The 23,379-nt window shown below is 42.8% G+C and overlaps 1 protein-coding gene across 2 annotated transcripts in view; it reads left to right on the forward strand.

Moving 5' to 3' along the window:
• Positions 1 to 23,379, forward strand: part of USP32 (ubiquitin specific peptidase 32) — a 391,424-nt gene that overhangs the window by 343,139 nt on the left and 24,906 nt on the right. For both annotated transcript variants that reach the window (XM_075336246.1, XM_075336247.1), the window contains exons 28-32: positions 1,865 to 1,951; positions 5,272 to 5,392; positions 8,907 to 9,098; positions 12,466 to 12,757; positions 16,534 to 16,955. In XM_075336246.1, the coding sequence (XP_075192361.1) occupies positions 1,865 to 1,951; positions 5,272 to 5,392; positions 8,907 to 9,098; positions 12,466 to 12,757; positions 16,534 to 16,955 (1,114 nt within the window). The remainder of the gene's footprint in view (positions 1 to 1,864; positions 1,952 to 5,271; positions 5,393 to 8,906; positions 9,099 to 12,465; positions 12,758 to 16,533; positions 16,956 to 23,379) is intronic.

Here is a 23,379-nt window from a genome sequence, read left to right on the forward strand (position 1 = left end):
TGGTTTGCCCCCGTGCTCTGTATGGTTTGCCCCCGTGCTCTGTATGGTTTGCCCCCGTGCTCTGTATGGTTGCCCCCGTGCTCTGTATGGTTGCCCCCGTGCTCTGTATGGTTGCCCCCGTGCTCTGTATGGTTGCCCCCGTGCTCTGTATGTTTGCCCCCGTGCTCTGGGTTTGCCCACGTCCTGGCACAGCCGCACACAGCTTGAAAATAAAAAAAAAAAACCTCACCTTGCAGCCCCTGCTCCTCCGCTGCGCGCCGCCCTTAGTCAGTTCAGAAAGATCCCGCGCACCCACAGGACGCCGGCGCCGCCTACTGATGCCCCTCCGTCTCCTAGGCAACAGGCCTGCGGCTCAGGAGAGGAGGCGTGTCAGAGGCAGGAGAAATGTCTCCTCCGCTCCAACACCAGTTTGTACTGTCGGCGCAACCACACAGACAGTACAAAGTGGCTCAGTGTGGCGACAGCGTGCGTGCCAGCACAAAGGGCTCTGCGTGCCTAGTGTGGCACGCGTGCCATAGGTTCGCCATCACTGCCCTAAGTGGTCTAGGAAAAAAAAAAAAAAGTTTAAAATAATTAAAAAAAAAAAAATCCCTAAAAGTTCAAATCACCCCCCTTTTGCCCCATTGAAAATTAAAGGATTAAAAAAAATATATATATATACGTATTTGGTATCGCCGCGTTCAGAAATGCCCAATCTATCAAATTATAAAATCAATTAATCTGATCGGTAAACGGCGTAGCGGCAAAAAAATTCCAAACCCCAAAATTATGTTTTTTGGTCGCCGCAAATTTTAGCGCAAAATGCAATAACAGGCTATTAAAAAATAGCATCTGCGCAAAAATAGTATAGTTAAAAACATCAGCTCGAGACACAAAAATAAGCTGTCACTGAGCCATAGATCCCGAAAAATGAGAACACTACAGGTTTTGGAAATTGGCGCAAAATGTGCGCCACACTTATTGGACAACCTTGTGAATTTTTTTAACCCCCTTAGATACAAGTAAACCTATACATGTTTGATGTCTACAAACTCTCACCAACCTCAGCCATCACACCAACACATCCACATTAGTTTTACCATATAGTGAACATGGTGAATAAAATATCCCAAAAACTATTGTGTGGTCACACTTTTTTTTTTTTTTGCAGTTTTTCCGCACTTGAAATTTTTTTGCTTTTTTCCAGTACACTATATGATAAAGCTTATGGTTTCATTTAAAACTACAACTTGTCCCGCAAAAAAAAAGCCACGTATGGGAAGATTGACGGAAAAATAAAAAAAGTTACGGCTCTTGGAAGAAAGAGAGGAAGAAAAAACAAAAACGGAAAAACGCAAAATGCCTGGGGGCTAAAGGGGTTAATCACATCATTGGCGCCCTGACCATACCCAGGGTTCCAGTATCGTAGGTCAAAGCCTGCTGTTACTGCTTGCTCTGCTAGTCCCGCGGCTGGCTGTGTCTTGCGTCACCGCTGCCTCCCTGGGCATGAACAGTGCGCCAATGAAGCTGGGGTGTGTATCCTCGTGTAGCGCATGAGATTTTTGTTACAGATTTGCAGTGAAATCCCCAGTGGAGAAAGAAACCAAATGTATCATTCCAATGCATGACCTGCACACAGATCACCTCAATACTCCAGGACATCCAAATGGCTTATTAAAAACCAAAGTAAATTTTTAAAAACATCCGTTTCATAGTGTCATTGGGTAAACATTACGAACGCTACTTTTCATAAAGTAATCTGCTCTCCTGCACAGTATGTATTAGGTACTTTGGTGACGTTGGTAAACCCTTGTTTTACTGTCTGTATTAGAAAACTAAGATACATTTTTATCGCATACCATTAAACTAATCTTGTCATTTTCAGTGATGACAGCATGGGCTACCAATATCCATTCACGCTCAGAGTGGTGCAGAAAGATGGGAATTCCTGTGCATCGTGCCCATGGTACAGGTAAGTAATGTTGTGCTAGTATGGAAGACGCTCTTCGTCCATAAAGTACATGGTTGACTTGGCTACAAGGTTAATTTCACCATTACAGCTACCTATGCATGGACTGTATGCAGTACAGAACTCTTTTATCTATAATGTGTATGTTAAGGAGGTTTTCTAGGCACTGGACAAAATAAACTGTTGAGCCCAGTGATTGGCTGCAGTGGTCACATGTTGTGATGTCACCACTGCAGCCTGTCAACAAGTACTGTGTGCTATGGTAGAGAGGCAGCAGTGGAGCTAGGCAGAGTCAGGTAACACTTAAGTTCAATTATTTTACCTATTGGAAGCCTAGAGCAATAATAAAACACATTTAAGCTAGGGTCACACAACAATATAAAAAATTGGTTGCATTTTCATTTAGAAAAGTGGGAGGATTTTGTTCTCACTTATATCCATGTGTGCAGTTTGGTTTTTTTACAAAAGGATAAAAGATATATTAGGAGGGAACCATTCCCCTAAAAGGATCACCACCAGCACAGAAACGATATGTAGAAAAAGAGGAGAAAGATGTCAAACATGGAGGATCAACCAAAAATCAATAATTTTATTAACAAAAATAGAAAAAAAAAACAAGCAAAGAATAAGCACTAAAATCATTTAGAAAAAGTCAAAGAACGCTACGAGACGGCTTCCCACACAAGGCTCTCATAATAGTTATATAAAAAAAAAATAGAGTTATACAGTGGAACCCTCTAAATTAAAGGAGCAAAACCAAGTATAAAATATTTATACATATACATTAAAATTACAAAAAAGAGAGAATGTTATAGTAAATAACTCAGGGACTATACGGCATTACAAATATGAGTACTAAAATTAAATAATTGCAAACAGAATTACTAGCAGCAATCACCTTAGAGAGAAAAAAATTCTATTAATCTAGTAATCCCGAAGGACATGAAATGAGTTAATAAACATAGCTGGAGTAAATACCTAATTGTTATGTTATTGTTGCATGAGCTTCCGCTGTCAACGTCATACGCAGGAGCCGCTTGCCTCTGATTGGCCAGCGCGCTGAGGTCAAAGGCATGAGCTGCTTGCCTCTGATTGATCAGCGCGCTGAGAAGCGCTGACAGCGGAAGTTCCTCCATCGTCGCGATGGTTACCCAATACATATACTGTATCTGCAGACTACAGGAACCAGGAGACTGGCGAGGGAACGGAAGGTAAGGTGAGCAGGTGAGCTGTGTGTGTGTGGACTGCAAGAGCAGGTCAGAGCGCGGTGAAAGTACGGAACCGGAAGTGTGTGCAGTGAGTATTTACTTGTACAGCAAAGCTTGCTCGTAAACGAAGTTACAAATTAACAGCAAGCTTTGCTCGTATAGCGAAATACTCGCACACCAAGTTACTCGTAAACCGAGGTTCCACTGTACCTCTAAAGGACAGTTACATGTGTATATATACAGTACATATATTGCATTAATTGCATTAATGCCAAATAAAGTCAATATGTACGGATGGCAAAATAAAGTCTATATAAGGTGACAAGTGCTATAGTATTCCTGTAAGGTGACTCATGCATAGACTATTTATTGTGACAAATGCAAAGAATTATTTTAAAATATATATTATATAATTGTCTGATAGATGGCGCCAGAGTACTGCAATAATATTAAGCCTGTAATACATGTGCTTTGCATTTTATAATTTATGCATCGGAAGCTATATTAGACACGAAGGACATGAAATGAGTTAATAAACATAGCTGGAGTAAATACCTAATTGTTAGGTGCGGTGTGCCTCGGTCCCTCCACCCCGATGAGCATTTCGCCCTGCTTCTTTGGGGGGCGGTTAGGAAGTGGCTATCCTGAAAATGTCGGCTGTGCAGGCTTCAAATAAAGGTGCCTGGAGTTGGCTCATGCGCAGATGGAGCTCTCTGCTCATGATTCATCTTCGCATGCAGATGGCCCCTTTCCCCGAAGAAGCAGGGTGAAGCGCTTATCGGGCTGGAGGTACCGAGGCACACAGCACCTAACAATCAGGTAATTACTCCAGCTATGTTTATTAACTTATTTCATATCCTTCATGGCTGCCTATACATTATTAAATGCAAGGCACATGTATTACAGGCTTAATATTATTGCAGTACTCTGGCACCATCTAGCAGACATTAATTATATAATATATATTTAAAAAAAAAAAAGTATTGAGTTTGCCACAATAAATATTGTATGCAAAATGGTGCTCCTTCCTTTTTGACCCCCTCCCGTGCGCCCAAACAATAGTTTTCCATTACACATTGGGTATCGGCCTACTCGGTGAGAAATTGAACAACTAATTGTATATTGCATTTTCTCCTGTCATCCTTGTAAAAATACAAAATTTATGGCTAAACAACATTTTTGTGGGAAAAATTAGTTTGTGGTGGTGTTTTTGTTTTTTTTTTTGTTTTTTTTTCTTCAGTCTATTAGTGGAAACATAAGGGAGATAAGGGTCTGTTTTTTTTCTCATTTTTTAATGACCATATAGAACCATTAAAACGCATTTAAAAATGTGTTCCCCATTCTGTAAGAAATATTTTTACACAACTGGCACATTAATTTTTATGGGGGTGGGAGTAGTGACAGCAAATTGATTCACAGGTTTTTTTTTTAATTTATTTTATTTAATTTTTATCTTTTTTATTTATTTTATACATTGAAATACATTTATTTGTATCTTACTTCCCTTGTAACTGGGACTGGTATATTAGCCATAGTTACAATGGAAACACAACCCCCTGTTTGCAGGGCAGACCTGTCTTGGTCTCCAATAACCCACCAGCTCCTGCTCTCTTCCTATAAACAGCAATCATATGATCGGTGTGTATGAAAGTGGCAGTGCAGTCATCACTTCCTATTACTGTGTGAACAGAGATTCTTTAGCACTGTGTGTACATCGATGGAGAAGGCACATACTGTAATAAACAGTGTCTGTCTTCTCTTTGGGTACGCCGTCCGACTCTAATTGCATAATTGTGTAGCTGCAGTCCTATGCAGTGATCTTTTAGAATGTCACTGCAGCGTAGGAGCTGATTGTTTGGACGTTTAAAGTCTATGAACTGCCCAGAAGCAGCTAAATACATACTATTGCACACACATGGATTCAGCTGAGGTATCTGACAGATGTACTTTTTTGCCCATGTTAAACATCTCGTATCATTCATCTTGGGAATTGTCCGGTTTTGAGACAAATTAAGGAATGACACATCTGTGCTTACACACAAGGTTCCTACACCTGCTACAGCTCCAATAAGGCATATTTTTTTAATGTTGCTTTTCCAATTAATCCCTATTTAGGTTTTGCAGAGGATGTAAGATTGACTGTACAGAAGACCGTGCCTACATTGGTAATGCCTACATTGCTGTAGATTGGGATCCCACAGCGCTACATCTTCGTTATCAGACATCACAAGAAAGGGTAAGGAAAAGGAACAAAATCAAGTAGAATTTAGTATGGATTTCAATTAAAGGGGTTGTCCACATTAATTGACTTTTTTAAAAACTTAAATGAATGTACAACCCCAATTTCCCCCCAAGGTTGGGACACTGTAATGTAAAGAAAACAAAAATGCAATGATTTGGAAATCTTATAGCCATATTTTGTTCACAACAAAACATAGGTCACTTCTTTTTACAACAGCCTATAAACATCTGGGAAGTAAGGAGACCAATTGCTGGCGTTTTGGGAGAGGAATGTTGTCCCATTCATATCTCTAGGATTCCAGCTGCTCAACAGCTCTGGTTCTTCTTTGCTTTGATTTTCCTTTCATGATGCGTCAAATATTAGTTTATCAACAGAAAGGCATTTGCAAAGGCATACTGTTGTGATGCATGTAATATGTGGTTCAACGTTGTCTTGCTGAAAGTGCAAGGCCTCCGTGAAATAGACGTTGTCTGGATGGGAGCATATGTTGTTTTCAAATCTCTATATGATGCTCAGCATTATTGATAGTACCTTTCAAAATGTGAAAACTGCCCAGGCGATTGGCATTACTCCAACTCAACACCATCAGATGCAGGCCATTATTCTGTGCACTGATAACAAGCTGGTTGGTCCCTATCCTCTTGAGTTTTCAGGACATGATGTGTGTAGTTTCCAGTCTATTAAAAATTTCACATTTTGATAAATTTGACCACAGAATAGTTCTTCCTTATGCTTCTGTCCATTTTAAATTAGCTTTGACCTAGAGAAAAAGGCAGCATTTTAGGATAATATTGATATATAGATTCTTCTTTGCATGATAGAGCTTTAAATTGCGTTTGTGGATTGCATGGTCAACTGTGATTTCTGGAAGTATTCCTAAGCCCATGTAGTGATTTGCATAACCGAATCATCTCTAATTTTAATTCCGTTCCACTTTAGGGCCCACAGATAACAAGCATTCAGTATTAACTATTGGCCATGTCTCTTGCACAAAACATTCTCCAGAATCTCTGAACCGTTAGGCGGGCTTTGCACGTTGCGACATCGCAGGCCGATGCTGCGATGTCGCACGCGATAGTGCCCGCCCCCGTCGCAGGTACGATATCGTGTGATAGCTGGCGTAGCGAAAACTATCGCTACGCCAGCTTCACACGCACTCACCTGCCCTGCGACCGTCGCTCTGGCCGGCGACCTGCCTCCTTCCTAAGGGGGAGGGTCGTGCGGCGTCACAGCGACGTCACACGGCAGGCGGCCAATAGGAGCGGAGGGGCGAAGATGAGCAGGATGTAAACATCCTGCCCAGCTCCTTCCTTCCGCATATCCTACGGAAGCCGCAGTGACGCCGGTAGGAGATCTTCCTCGCTCCTGCGGCTTCACACACAGCGATGTGTGCTGCCGCAGGAACGAGGAACAACATCGGACCGTCGCGTCAGCGTAATTATGAATTACGCCGACGCTGCAATGATGATACGATTACGACGATTTTGCGCTCGTTAATCGTATCATGAATGCTTTACACACTACGATATCGCATGCGATGCCGGATGTGCGTCACTTTCAATTTGACCCCACCGACATCGCACCTGCGATGTCGTAGTGTGCAAAGCCGCCCTTAGATATTATGTACTGTACATGGTGGAATATTCAAAGTCTTTGCAATTTTAAATTGAGTAACATTTTCTGAATTTGTTCCACAATTTTTAGATGTCGTTGTTCACAGATTAGTGACTCTCTGACCATCTTTACTTTTGAGAGACCCTGCCTATCTAGCATGCTTTTTTTATACAGTCATGTTTGAAACTTGACCTTCAGGATATTTTTCATACATTTTTTCCAGTCTTTTGTCAACCCTGAAAATGTCTAGCTTTCAATGTCTAAACTGTTTTCTATGTTCTATTGTGAATAAAATAAAGCTATAAAATATTTAAAATATAAAACAAACTGATATGGTATGCCTTATGCCTTATCACGGCTCTCGTTAATTGGCCAATTTCTGCACAAATTTCATATATTGAATGTTTTCATCCATCTTGATTCTGCACTCTTTTTGTTTATGTAATAACTTTCCAATTGATTGTATTCTTGTTTCTTTACTTTTTGAAGATTGCGACTGTATTTGGGGCTGAAAATATTTTTTTCTTAGATTCTCTGCACATTCAACATTGTTGTGGTCTATGGCCATAAAAACTGAGAAAAGCTTAACAAAAGACAATCGAGAAATACTCTCTCCCATTGGACATTCAGAATGAGCTCACGGTTAGGTTCCCTGTAACTTACAATCTACCAAGCAATTTATGCTGCACAACCCACAGGCAGCATTAATCACAGCCTCACTGAACGATGACAGGTACATTATTCTATGACATGCCCATGGCCTGGTTTCTTCCAGCACTGCTAGAGGTGATTGTCAAGTTATTCCCTTTGTACTCTAGAGAGAGAGACCTGTCAATCACCTGCAGCCGACGAAGAGCAGATTCTGAGTACTATGGTCTCTGTGTATGGTCCATGTCCAGATAGTCAAAGTATATCCTCTTCAAAAATGCCGGAGTGTTTCAAAAAGTAATGTACTGTGTTTTTCGGATTATAAGACGCACTTCTCCCCAAAAAAAGATTGGGGGGAAAATGGGGGTGCATCTTTATAAGCCGAATGTTAGCTTACCAGGGGGAGGAGGGGGGGTGGGTGGTGTAGCCGGGATCAAAGGGGACAGGGCCACCGCTGCAGGAAATCAGTTGCGACACGAGTGAAGCAATGCTGCAGGACCTGGGCTGGGAGGATTGGGTATACTGGCGTCACAAGGCAGGCGTCATTGATCTCCCAGGGACAGACGCAATGTTTCTTAAGAAAATGACACCGGAGGCGGCGCATCCACAGATTGAGATGTCTGCTCTACGGCTCCATTTTCCCGAAGTCCATTGCATCAGTTATCAGAAGATCAATGGCGTCTGCATCGCGCCACAACACTCCCTTCTCCCAGCATCGCCCCACTCATGCCGCCGGCCTGTGATCCCTCACCCTCCTCCACCCTCCTGGTGAGCTACATTCGGCCTAGAAGACTGACCTTAAAGATTCAAGACGAACTCCCATTTTAACATTAAAAATTCTTTTATTTTCCTCCTCTAAATTTGGGGTGCGTCTTATAGTCCAAAAACTACAGTATCTTTGCTGCATTAGTGCAATCAGATTGCAATTCATGCTGCTTGCGATATGGACAATATGAATCGCTTAACAGATCCATTTAACCAAGAGTCCATCCATGACCTCATTCTTTAACCAATTAAGCAGCCAAAAATAAACAGTGCAACACAGAGTCTAGAGGCTATTGATGAATTTGAATGAAACACAATTGCAAACGGAGTTTTAGTAAAAACTATTTGCATTTTAGTAAGAAAAAAATACTCTATAAAGGTAGACAAGCCCTTTAAGATTTTGCGCCGAGCAGTTCAATGAAAGTCTATAGCCAAAGTCTATCCTCATTTTTTCCTACTTTGTGTCTCTCTTTTTGTATAGATTGTGGAAGAGCACGGGAGTGTTGAGCAGAGTCGTAGAGCGCAAGCAGAGCCCATTAATCTGGATAGCTGTCTCCGCGCCTTTACCACTGAGGAGGAGCTGGGGGAGGATGAAATGTATTATTGTTCCAAATGTAAAACCCATTGTTTAGCTACCAAGAAACTTGACCTTTGGAGGCTCCCTCCAATTCTGGTACCTTTTTTTCGTTCTTTTCATGAATAGTTTAAATCAACATTTGAGATCTGTGCATAACTGTCTTATCCTGACAAAATGCCAAAAATTGTATGGGTAAAATTATATATCATCTGTGAGTGGCGGGAGTGAGTATGACTTGCCTTTTTTAACTCATTTTAAATCATTTTTTTTGATGTTGGCTTCTTCACTAACGCCGTGTCACCAATGTTATTATATTTTAATAAGGTAATAAAGCCGGCACACTGGGACTGTGTTCGAGGAAAGGATGACGTCCTCAAATGCAGAGATTAAAACCTCAGCACCAAATGAGACAAAATTTGGCACCACAGAAATAATCCAATGTTTCGTCCTCTTTGAGACCTTTGTCAGGCATATCTGTTATGTAGAAGAAATGTAATTTAGAACGCATACAGTATATATGTTACAGGCAATGTATGAAAACTCGGCATTCTATAGAATACCTAGGCAATGTATACAATCCCTGTCGTTTTCAGGCAAGTTATGAAATATCTGCGTTCTATACTTTTTCTAGGCAGTACATAAAATGTCTAGGTATTATAAAGAATGACAAGAACTGCTCAGGCAAGCGATGAAATATCTGCATTGTTCTATACTTTTCATATGCATTACATAAAATGTGTAGGTAGGATAAAGAATGACAAGAACTGCTCAGGGCAATGTTTGATATAATGCCCAGATTGGAAACGTTAGCCATTAGATAAAATGTCTAGGTGCCCAGATTGGAAAAGTTAGCCATTACATAAAATGTCTAGGTGCTCAGATTGGAAAAGTTAGCCATTACATAAAATATCTAGGTATTGTAAAGAATGAAAATAACTGCTCAGGGCAAAGTCTAATATAATGCCCAGATTGGAAATGTCTTTAGTAACAAACAGTCAAAAAACTAATGAAAGAAGAAATCCTAAATGGAGAACAGAATATATTTACTGGGAAAACACAAAGAAACAGAAGTGTCATTCCTGACTATTAGTCTTTAGTAACAAACAGTCAAAAACATGAAAGAAGAAATGCAAAATGAACAACAGAATATCTTTGCTGGGGAAAAAAAAAGGAATCAGAAGTGTCATTCCTATTTGTTGCAGCACGGGAGGCTAGAATGGCATTTTAATGCCAAGGGCAACTGAGCCAGTTTCACAGATCTGCTGCTGCCTGCTCTGTCCACCTACTTTTTGGACGGACCACCCCTGTAGTATTCTACACTCTGTCTGTTTGTTTGTCATTTAGGTATTCTATAGAATGACTAAAAAATGTATGAACATCTGATGTGTTTCATTCTTTGACGACCCATTTCCGGCATTGTATACATTGCCTAGGTATTCTATAGAATGCCTGTTTTTACACATTGCCGGTAACATATACAATATTTAGATAATAAAATAATATCAGTAAGCAGATGTATACATGTGTACAAAAATTGATGAAAGAACCTTATAAGGTAATGGAGGGATGTTTGCTTCTACCCCCTATTAGACGCTTTTCCTTCCTTCCTTCTTCTCTTTCTTTTCTTTCTTTCTCTCTTTTTTACTAATATCATCTTTCTCTTCTCCCCTTTTCTTCTGAATTCCCTTCTTTTTCGTTTCCCACCTCCTTTACCTTTTCTCTCACCATTATTTTGTACATATGTATATCTATGCTTACTGATGTTATTGTTACACTTACAATATTTACATAATACTATAAAATATATATGTATTGTGCGTGTTCTAAATTACATTCCCTGTACATAACTTATATCCTTGACAAAAGCCTCGAACAGGTCAAAAATTTGGATTATTTCTGTGGTGCCAAATTGAGATAAAACTTTACTTTTTGTAGCATTATTGAGCCAATTTTGTTTCACTTGGTGCTGAGGTTGTTATAGGTTATGTGTTATTGGAAATAGATTCTGGATTTCATCATTGACCTGTTGTGAAATAGAAATGTAGAGTTCTGTAAATTAACCCCTTCACGACGGGGGCCACTTTCCGTTTTTGCATCTTCATTTTTTTCTTCCCCTTTTTCTCATAGCCATAACTTTTTTTTTAATTTATTAGGTTTTAATTTATTTATTTTATTTTTTTTAAACATTATTTTTTTACTTTTCACTATTTTTAATAATCCCCATAAGGGACTTGAAGCTGAGATCATCTGATCACTTGTGCTGTATACCGTAATGCTATAGCATTGCTGCATATAGTGAAAATTAGTCTCCTTTGAAGCCCGGCCACAGGCAGGTTTTCACTGAAGTGCTGTTATGACAAGCACGGAGGATTTCTGTCATTGCAACCCATCGGTGACTCGTGATCTTATCACGGGTGCGCCAATGGGAGCTTAAAATAAATAGGAAGAAAAGAGTATGCTACTGAACCAGGATCACCAAAGATAATAATCTTTATTACACAAAATACAAGACATTTGCCCTTGGGCTACAGAATACCAAATTGAAGAGTCCATGATGGGGCTAGCACCAATCCCCACAAAAAAGACTGCACTCAGTGCATAGAAATAAAGTGCTAATATTGAGTGGTTGCACAAATGATATGGCAGAAACAGGAGATATAGACAGTAAACAAAAAAAAAATACCATCCAAAGAGAGTGCTAAAGAGATCAAGATGTTCAAGCACATGAACAACCGCAAAGCAGAATAAATTAGAAAAATAAAAACATGGATTAGTGAAAGAGGTTGTTACTTGAATAGTATTCTGAGCATTGTGTCAATGACCAATATATGAAAACCATATGTAAAGGAATAAAGCAGTTAGGGTATGCCAGATGGAATATAGGAGGAGGGAAGAGACCCCACATCTATCGCCACCTGCAGTATGGCTTTTTCAAGGGTGAATCACATGTTTACAATGTGTTGTAGACACTTTTTATGACCTCAAAAAACAGACCAGCACCTCCTATCAAATTAAAGCAAGTGTGAACAGGTGTAAGCTCTATGACTGCATAATACACAAACAAAAGAATATAGCAGATGTATGCAAACCTTGAATATATGAAATTTAAACTGCTTTACTGGTTTATAAACTATACTAAAACTTAATAAACATGCCTCTCCTGTGCTAAAAGCCTACAAATTTAAGGAGCTGGTAGGATCCAGCACTAATTGAAAACCTTTTTTATGACTTGCCCAACTAGGTGGTGTGTCTTATCAGAAAAGAGGAGTGGTGTAACATGCAACACTATAAAATACTTAAGATATGACCGATTTATGAAATCGCATGAATCATCATGATAAATCTGGTGCATTTTACCAGTCTTTTTTAAGTTTGCACTGTCTAAGAATTAGTTTTCCATGAATATACTTCATTATAAATTATTTTTTTTAACCATTTCTTCTTTTTTTATTAACTTCTAAAGATCATCCACTTGAAGCGATTCCAGTTTGTGAATGGTCGCTGGATAAAGTCTCAAAAAATTGTCAAATTTCCCCGAGAGAAGTTTGACCCAAGTGCTTTTTTGGTACCTCGCGGGCCAGAACAGTTCCAGAAAAGGAAACCAAGACTTCAGGGTGATGATCAATTGGAAAAATGTTCATCGCAGGGAGACCTGAAGAAGCAGGAACTGGCAAACATAAGTCATGCAGGAGATGGGGATGTGCATGTGAAAATTCAGCCTGTAATCAGTTCTTCCAATTCAAATCATAGTAAAGGTAGGAAAATGATTCTAAAAGCAAAAGTGGGCAAAGGGTTAACTGTTCTCTACATGAGAAGTCACACGTCCCGGTACCAAGTCTTTACAAGTGGGTGTTTTTTTATCTGATTTTATTCTATTAAACAATAAAATTATTTATTGGGGTATTTTGCATTTTTGAAAACTATATGAGAAGTCATGCAGCACTTATGTCCTTGCTTAAAGGGGTTGTCCACTAATAGGACAACCCCTTCTTAAATGCTATTTTCCTCTTTGTAAAGTTAAAAATACCCTATACTGACCTCCCATACCTGATGTGTTCCAGTGATGCCAGGTCTCTTGGAACTTATATGATCTTGTAATGCCATGTGAACTTTGGATGTCCAAAGGAAGTGAGAGCACAGCAGCCCATTATATACATGCTGATATATTTCTTTTTTTTTTCGTTAAAAAATAATAATTTATTATAATAATTTTTATTTATATAGCGCCAACGTATTCCACAGCGCTTAACAATTCAGAGGGGACATGTACAGACAATATGAGACATAACAAAATTCAGATACCAAGAGGAGTGAGGGCCCTGCTCGTAAGCTTACAGTCTATGAGGAAATAGGGGACGCACAAAAGGTGAATGAGGGGGGAATAAAATAAAAGGGTTATTCCCAACATAATAAGTTATCTCCTATTCACAGAATAGAAGATAATTTGCTAGTCACAGGAATAGTCTAGTCCTGTCCACAGTTTCTCCGGACGTCTCATAGATAGTGAATGGAGCGGAGGCCAAACATACACACCTCCATTCCATTGAGGATAGGACTATGCAGATTCAAATTCCCATGTTTCAGAGCCCTGATCGTTGTCAGACCCAGTGGACAGACCCCAAGTGATCAGTAATTTATTCCTTAACCCTCAGGTTTTGGGTACAAAGTCTTAAGGCCACTTTACACGCAGCGACATTGCTAGCGATCGCACCCGCCACCGTCATTCGTGCGTCACGGGCAAATCGCTGCCCGTGGCGAACAATATCGCTGGTACACGTCACACCAACATACCTTCCTAACAACGTCGCTGTGGCTGGTGAACAAACTCTTTTAAGGGGGCGGTTCGTGTGGCGTCACAGCGACGTTACACAGCGGGCCACCAATAGAAGCGGAGGGGAGGAGGGCAGCCAAATTAACGTCACTCCCACCTCGTTGCTGGAGGACGCAGGAACGCTGTTGTTCGTCGTTCCCGGAGTGTCATACGTAGCGATGTGTGCTGCCTCAGGAACGACGAACAACCTGCATCCAAAACAAGCAACGTTATTTTGAAAATGAACGACGTGTCAACAATCAACGATTTGTGCCGCTTTTCGGATCGTTAACGGTCGCTCGTAGGTGTCACAGGCAACGACATCGCTAACGAAGCCGGATGTGCTTCACAAATTCCGTGACCCCAGCGATATCTCATTAGCGATGTCGTTGCGTGTAACGGGGCCTTTAGGCCATCTCATCTGTTATACCCTTATACATATTTAGCAGTAGATAGGTTTACAATCATTAGATTTGTAACTTTTAATGTAAGTGGTCTGATGGCGTTTAAAGCACCACTCCAGCACTTCTCTTTTTTTGCAGCACTGGAGTGTTACTTTTAACATAAGGTCTCTGCCCCTAGTATTACAGTTAGGTCCAGAAATATTTGGACAGTGACACAATTTTCGCGAGTTGGGCTCTGCATGCCACCACATTGGATTTGAAATGAAACCTCTACAACAGAATTCAAGTGCAGATTGTAACGTTTAATTTGAAGGTTTGAACAAAAATATCTGATAGAAATTGTAGGAATTGTACATATTTCTTTACAAACACTCCACATTTTAGGAGGTCAAAAGTAATTGGACAAATAAACCAAACCCAAACAAAATATTTTTTTTTTTCAATATTTTGTTGCGAATCCTTTGGAGGCAATCACTGCCTTAAGTCTGGAACCCATGGACATCACCAAACGCTGGGTTTCCTCCTTCTTAATGCTTTGCCAGGCCTTTACAGCCACAGCCTTCAGGTCTTGCTTGTTTGTGGGTCTTTCCGTCTTAAGTCTGGATTTGAGCAAGTGAAATGCATGCTCAATTGGGTTAAGATCTGGTGATTGACTTGGCCATTGCAGAAGGATCCACTTTTTTGCACTCATGAACTCCTGGGTAGCTTTGGCTGCATGCTTGGGGTCACTGTCCATCTGTACTATGAAGCGCCGTCCGATCAACTTTGCGGCATTTGGCTGAATCTGGGCTGAAAGTATATCCCGGTACACTTCTGAATTCATCCGGCTACTCTTGTCTGCTGTTATGTCATCAATAAACACAAGTGACCCAGTGCCATTGAAAGCCATGCATGCCCATGCCATCACGTTGCCTCCACCATGTTTTACAGAGGATGTGGTGTGCCTTGGATCATGTGCCGTTCCCTTTCTTCTCCAAACTTTTTTCTTCCCATCATTCTGGTACAGGTTGATCTTTGTCTCATCTGTCCATAGAATACTTTTCCAGAACTGAGCTGGCTTCATGAGGTGTTTTTCAGCAAATTTAACTCTGGCCTGTCTATTTTTGGAATTGATGAATGGTTTGCATCTAGATGTGAACCCTTTGTATTTACTTTCATGGAGTCTTCTCTTTACTGTTGACTTAGAGACAGATACACCTACTTCACTGAGAGTGTTCTGGACTTCAGTTGATGTTGTGAACGGGTTCTTCTTCACCAAAGAAAGTATGCGGCGATCATCCACCACTGTTGTCATCCGTGGACGCCCAGGCCTTTTTGAGTTCCCAAGCTCACCAGTCAATTCCTTTTTTCTCAGAATGTACCCGACTGTTGATTTTGCTACTCCAAGCATGTCTGCTATCTCTCTGATGGATTTTTTCTTTTTTTTCAGCCTCAGGATGTTCTGCTTCACCTCAATTGAGAGTTCCTTAGACCGCATGTTGTCTGGTCACAGCAACAGCTTCCAAATGCAAAACCACACACCTGTAATCAACCCCAGACCTTTTAACTACTTCATTGATTACAGGTTAACGAGGGAGACACCTTCAGAGTTAATTGCAGCCCTTAGAATCCCTTGTCCAATTATTTTTGGTCCCTTGAAAAAGAGGAGGCTATGCATTACAGAGCTATGATTCCTAAACCCTTTCTCCGATTTGGATGTGAAAACTCTCATATTGCAGCTGGGAGTGTGCACTTTCAGCCCATATTATATATATAATTGTATTTCTGAACATGTTTTTGTAAACCGCTAAAATAACAAAACTTGTGTCACTGTCCAAATATTTCTGGACCTAACTGTATACTTGCCCTCCAGCATCTTCACCTTTTTTCAAGCGCCACTCAATCCGTGACGCCATCTTGTGACCACAACTTCTGACTGGCCAGAAGTTACTTCACAAACTCTCAGTACAACTCTGAGGACCAGAATGAGGCTCTCATAGACTTACATTAACTTGTGACCGCTGACTCACTCCATGGAACACTGGAGCAGCTGACAGATCACAAACTGGAAAAGACCGTCTGAAGCGGCGCTGATAGCAGATGAAGACCCCGGAGGGGCAGGGGACTTAAAGTAGAAGCACCACTCCAGAGCTAAAATAAAAAAAAAGAATGCTGGAGTGGTACTTTACCCAAATTCCTTCAAGAATATTATGTTTATTTCTTCATCACTCATGCTGCGACTAAATGTTTGAAAGGGATTATACTGAAGTTGTGAATTTATTTATTTTTTTTGGTCAATTTTATATATTATAACTTCCATTAACATCTTTGTTTTCAGCATCTCCTTTACAGGGAAGGAAAGCTGCTTCAAGCTCATCTAGTAAAAACAATAGTCCCAACAACAGCCCCAAAACCCAGGGAAGGAGCAAAGGCCGTCTCCGTTTACCTCAGCTTGGAGGCAAAAAGCTCTCAAGCAGTAAAGAAAACTTGGATCAAAGCAAAGACAATGGCTTAGATAATGAAGCAAGAGAGACTTTGGAAGCCGTCGATTCTATGAAAGGACATCTTTTAGGTGGAAGTCAAACAGAATTAGCTGCAAATCAGGACTCTCAGCCAGTTTTAACCAACGGACTGAATCATGAGCAGAACACATGCAACAACACTCAGATCGATAACCACATAAGGGAAGAAGAGGATATCACTGACGACCAAAGAGAAGACGCCTGCTGTCAGCCTATCTATAACCTTTATGCAATTTCGGTATGTAAAACCTATATGAATGCTAAGGCTAGGTTCACATTTCCGTTGTTTTCCATCAGTCACATGCGTTGCTTGACGCTTGTGACTGATGCGTTGTACAACGGATTACAAGAATAAGGCTATGTGCCCACGCTGCGGATTTACCGCGGATTTTGCCACGGATTTGCCGCGGATTTGCCGCGGATTTCCCGAAAGCATTTTTGGAAATGCTGTGTCCATGCTGCGGATTTTTCCGCTGCGGATTTGCCGCGGATTTTGATCCGGAAAAATCTGCAGCATGTCAATTGTTTGTTGCAGATTTGGTGCGGATTTTGGGTATAGAATGGGGAAAAAAAAAATAAAAATCCGCGGCAAATCCGCGGGTGCGGATTTGCCGCGAAAGTCGCGGATTTTCATGCAGAATAATCCGCAGGTACATTCTACCGTGGACACATAGCCTAAGAACTAATTGTCTGACTCCGTTGTAAAATGTGAGAGAGAGAGCGATCAGCTGATCGTTCACAATAGCCTGCTATTGAGAGCGATCAGCTGATCGCTCTCATTAGCTGGCTGCCGGGTGGCGGCCGCCAGGTGATCAGCTGATCGCTCACAGCAGCCGGCCGCTGGGTGATCAGCTGATCGCTCACAGAAGGCGGCTGCCGGGCGATCAGCTGATCGTTCGGCCGCTGAGAGAGAGCATGTGCAGCGAAATAAAGAGGATTCCGCTGCTCAAAAAACGCTGCATGCTGCGTTCCTGCCACCCGACGGTCAGTCGTTCCACAACTGATCAGTCGGGCGGAGGATGCAACGCAGCGTCATCAGTCACATACAAGTATATGGGAACAACGGAATCCGCCAAACGGATTCCGTTGTTTACCAGAGCCACGGATTGTGACTGATACAAATTGACGGAAATGTGAACCAGGCCTAAGGTGTAATGTGATACAATGTGGCTTTCCTTTTTTTCTTTGCAGAACACTGATCAAAAACAATCTGGAAATTACCATCATATCAATCTGAATAATCAATATTGGATGTAAAAACTATTAGTATTAATAGATATCATACACTACTGGAGTCCCAACAACAACATATATACTTGTATATGACTCCTAAAGTAGAACTTGAAAATATATAAATGACAAAAAAATTATTTATATTTCAAATTTTATTCCCATACACCTGAAGATAGGATTAAAAAAAACACCAAAACAACAAAATGCAGTGTTGTCAATGGCATGTTACATAATGGCATGGAAAGTACATTAAAGATACATAATGGTTGCTTAAGCTAAAGTTAAAAAAAAAAAAGGGCATTACAATGTTTGCACAAGCACAAAATTCATAATAATTAAATGGACAGGGACCCACAAAAAGGATAATAGCCAGTATAACACTGTTCAATTACTTGCAAGTATATCAATGACAGAGGAAATCTTATCCACAAGATAATTAACCCCTTAACGACCGCGGGCCGTAAAATTACGTCCTAAATGACATAATCTTACTGCCCGCGGTCCTCCGGCGGCAGCATGCCGCGATCGGCACACATCTCAGCTGATTTTCACAGCTGAGATGTGTGCCTGCTAGGCACGAGCAGAATCGTTATCTGCTCGTGCCGATTAACCCCTTATAATGGCGCTGTCAATACATGACAGCGCCATTATAAGCGCAATCGCGGTAAAGTTTTACTTACCGCCGAAACCGGAAGTCACGTGACGCGATCACGTGACTCCCGATAGTTGTCATGGTAGTACAGGGTCATGTGATGACTCCTGTACTACACATGAATTGGTTTCACTTTCGCTGTGCCCGGGGCACAGCAAAAGAGAAAGACAGCGTATCTGCTGTTTACAGCCTTCCAGCTGTGATCAGCAGATACTGCAGAGCGATCGGAATGCTGATCGCAATAGCCCCCTAGGGGGACTAGTAAAATAAAAAAAAAAAGTAAAAAAATAAGTTTTAAAAAATTAAAAAAAAACAAAAAAACCTAAAAGTTCAAATCACCCCCCATTCGCCCCATTGAAAATTAAAGGGTTAAAAATATAAAAAATATACACACATTTGGTATCGCCGCGTTCAGAAACGCCCGATCTATCAAAATATAAAATCAATTAATCTGATCAGTAAACGGCGTAGCGGCAAAAAAATTCCAAACGCCAAAACGACGTTTTTTTGTCGCCACAACTTTTGCGCAAAATGCAATAAGAGGCGATCAAAACGTAGCATCTGCGCAAAAATGGTACCGTTAAAAACGTCAGCTCGAGACGCAAAAAATAAGCCGTCATTGAGCCTAAGATCCCGAAAAATGAGAACGCTACGGGTCACGGAATATGGCGTAAAACGTGCGCCACTTTTTTCGGACAAACTTCCGATTTTTTTTTAACCCCTTATATAAAAGTAAACCTATACATGTTTGGTGTCTACGAACTCGCACTGACCTGAGGCATCACACCCACACATCAGTTTTACCATATAGTGAACACAGTGAATAAAATATCTCAAAAACCATAGTGCTGTCGCACTTTTTTTGCAATTTTTCAGCATTTGGAATTTTTTTGCCATTTTCTAGTACACAATATGGTAAAACTGATGGTTTCATTTAAAAGTACAGCTCGTTCCGCAAAAAATGAGCTCTCACATGACCATATTGACTGAAAAATAAAAAAGTTACGTCTTTCAGAAAAAGAATGGCGAAAAAAAAAAACGGAAAGCGAAAAATCGGCCGGTCGTGAAAGGGTTAATAAACAGCAAGAAATTCAGCAATCAATGAATCTAATAAAGTGCAAAGACAGATTTCCCCACCAGACTGCGCCATAGTAAATGTGCCATTAATTAGGCCACACCACAATTTGCACCCAATTGAACACTGCTGTGCTGGGGGACATATAAGCTGTATAACGTGACCTTGGACACTGCCCTAGAACCTCCTGACAAAGCTGTAGGCGAAACGTGCATCGGGGCACTGGTCAGTGTGGTCTAAATACAAGCACATTTACTATGGGACAGTCTGGGTAAATCTGTCTTTCTTCAGCGCTCTATTGGGAGACCCAGACGATTGGGTGTATAGCACTGCCTCCGGAGGCCACACAAAGCAATTACACTAAAAAGTGTAAGGCCCCTCCCCTTCTGGCTATACACCCCCAGTGGGATCACTGGCTCACCAGTTTTCTGCTTTGTGCGAAGGAGGTCAGACATCCACGCATAGCTCCACTGTTTGTAGTCAGCAGTAGCTGCTGGCTATATCGGATGGAAGAAAAGAGGGCCCATATGGGGCCCCCAGCATGCTCCCTTCTCACCCGCGGTGGTGCTTGTAAGGTTGAGGTACCTATTGCTGGTACAGAGGCTGGAGCCCACATGCTGTTTTCCTTCCACATCCCCTTAGGGCTCTGTGGAAGTGGGATCTTACCGGCCTCCAAGCCCTGAGGCCGGGCTCCATCCACAGACCCATAGAACCTGCTGGATTTTGAGCGGGAGTGCCGTTCAGGGACAAGGCCCTGCAACTTTCAGGTACTCTGTGTCCCCGGCAGGCACGGACGCTCTCAAGGCTTGCTGAGCGTTATAGTGCGCCGGGGACAGTAGCGCTGGGGTTAGGTCACTGCAGCTTTGCTGAGTGACGTTACATGTTGGGAACTACTGCGCCGACCGCTACTGGAGCGGCGGCGCAGCTGCGACTTGTGGTGCGCCGGGGACTTTGCGCCGACCGCGCTTTTACGGCGGCGGCGCTTCTGACTTTAGCCCCCGGCTTCTGCGGCCTAGCGCCGCTTCGTTCCCGCCCCCACCCTGTCAATCAGGGTAGGGGAGAGACGCTGCTCAATCGGCAGCGCCGAGGGCTGGAGCTTTATTTACATGCTCCAGCCCTCTCACTAGGCACAGTGGGAAGCAGGCTTCCCGCTCTTCGTCTGTATACGCCCAGGGCCCGCCCCCCCTCTCCACAAGGACGCCGGCAGCCATTACACATGCGGTCTGGCTGGGGAAAGGCAGCAGGCTCTGGGAGACCCAGACTAAAGGGATTTCGGCGACCACACACCCGCTCCTAAGCGGGCGGTAAGCTGCACTTAGTGCTGGCCCCACTTGTGCCTCAGTGTTATATTAGTGTACTTTTTTCTTAGTACCATATATATATATATAGTTGCACTGTAAGGTCGCTTCTTGGCTGGACACCCTGTACTGCTCTGAGGAGGCAGCAACATGTCATCCGCAAAACGCAAGGGTGCCAAGGCACAGGCTGTGTACACTGTTTGTACTGCATGTGGGGCTGATCTACCGGCAGGCTCCAAAGACTCACATTGTATGCAATGTTCAGTCCCAGTGGCACTCCGTCAGCCAGAGCCTAATGTGGTGGTAGCCCAGGCAGAGACGCCTGTGAACCCTGCCCCGGTGACGGGGACAGACTTTGCAGTTTTTGCTGACAAAATGTCTGTGACTATGTTAAAAATCCTGGAGACCTTGCAGTCCAGGCCAGTTACTCAGACCATGGACACTGCTGTGTCTATGCTCTCCGGTCCCCCTCAGTTGGAACTAATCCGTACTTCAAGGGGGTCTCAAGCATCACAGGCTGAAGTCTCTGACTCAGATGACAGTCCCAGGCAGCCTAAGCGAGCTCGCTGGGAAAGACCCTCCACGTCCTCACACTGCTCAGGGTCTCAGCGAGAAGAGTCTCTCTGTGATGAGACTGAGGACGGGGATCAGGATTCTAATCCTGAGGCCCCTCTCAATCTGGATGCCCCTGATGGTGACGCCATGGTTAATGACCTTATATCGGCAATTAATAGACTGTTGGATATTTCTCCCCCAGCCCCTTCTGAAGAGGAGGCAGCGGCACAGCAGGAGAAGTTCCATTTCCTGTATCCCAAGCGTAAATTAAGTGCTTTTTTGGACCACTCTGACTTCAGAGAATCGATCCAGAAACACGACGCTCATCCAGATAAGCGTTTCTCTAAACGTTCTAGGGATACCCGTTACCCTTTTCCTGCTGAGGTGACCAAACGCTGGACCCAGTGTCCAAAGGTGGATCCCCCAATTTCCAAGCTTGCGGCTAGATCCATAGTCGCAGTAGAGGATGGCGCTTCACTTAAAGATGCCAACGACAGACAGATGGACCTTTGGTTGAAATCTGTCTATGAAGCTATCGGCGCGTCGTTTGCTCCAGCATTCGCGGCCGTGTGGGCACTCCAAGCTATTTCAGCTGGTTTAGCACAGGTGGATGCTATCATACATCCAGCAGTGCCGCAGGTGGCGCCCCTAACTTCGCAAATGTCTGCGTTTGCGACCTATGCTATCAATGCTGTCCTAGAATCTACGAGCCGTACCGCTATGGCGTCCGCCAATTCGGTGGTTTTGCGCAGAGCCTTGTGGTTAAAGGACTGGAAAGCAGATGCTGGTTCCAAAAAATGCTTAACCAGCTTGCCATTATCCAGAGACAGACTGTTTGGTGAGCCATTGGCTGAAATCATAAAACAGTCCAAGGGTAAGGACTCTTCCTTACCACAGCCCAGAGCAAGTAAGCCTCAACAGAAAAAGTGGCAGTCGAAGTTTCGGTCCTTTCGAGGCTCGGGCAAGGCCCAATTCTCCTCGTCCAAAAGGACTCAGAAAGAACAAGGGAGCTCAGATTCCTGGCGGGCTCACTCACGTCCCAGGAAAGCAAATGGAGGAACCGCTTCCAAAGCGGCTACCTCATGACTTTCGGCCTCCTCCCTCCGCATCCTCGGTCGGTGGCAGGCTCTCCCGCTTTTGCGACATTTGGCTGTCACAGGTCAAGGACCGGTGGGTAACAGACATTTTGTCTCGCGGGTACAGAATCGAGTTCAGTTCTCGACCTCCGCTTCGGTTCTTCAGAACCTCCCCACACCCCAACCGAGCAGATGCCCTGCTGCAGGCGGTGGACTCTCTAAGAGCAGAAGGAGTCGTGATCCCTGTCCCCCCTCAGGAACGGGGGCGAGGATTTTACTCCAATCTCTTTGTGGTTCCAAAAAAGGACGGCTCCTTCCGTCCTGTTCTGGACCTAAAACTGCTCAACAAGCATGTGAACGCCAGGCGGTTCCGGATGGAATCCCTCCGCTCAGTCATTGCCTCAATGTCTCAAGGAGATTTCATAGCATCAATAGACATCAAAGATGCTTATCTCCACGTGCCGATTGCTACAGAGCACCAACGCTTTCTACGCTTCGTGATAGGAGACGACCATCTTCAGTTCGTAGCTCTGCCATTCGGTCTGGCGACACCCCCTCGGGTGTTCACCAAGATCATGGCGGCAGTGGTAGCAGTCTTGCACTCTCACGGACACTCTGTGATCCCTTACTTGGACGATCTACTGGTCAAGGCACCCTCTCAAGAGGCATGCCAACTCAGCCTGAATGTTGCACTGGAGACTCTACAGGCGTTCGGGTGGATCATCAACTTCCCAAAGTCAAATCTGTCACCGACCCAATCACTAACGTATCTT

This window comes from Anomaloglossus baeobatrachus, chromosome 2, assembly GCF_048569485.1.
Source record: "Anomaloglossus baeobatrachus isolate aAnoBae1 chromosome 2, aAnoBae1.hap1, whole genome shotgun sequence".
Lineage (NCBI taxonomy): Eukaryota > Metazoa > Chordata > Amphibia > Anura > Aromobatidae > Anomaloglossus > Anomaloglossus baeobatrachus.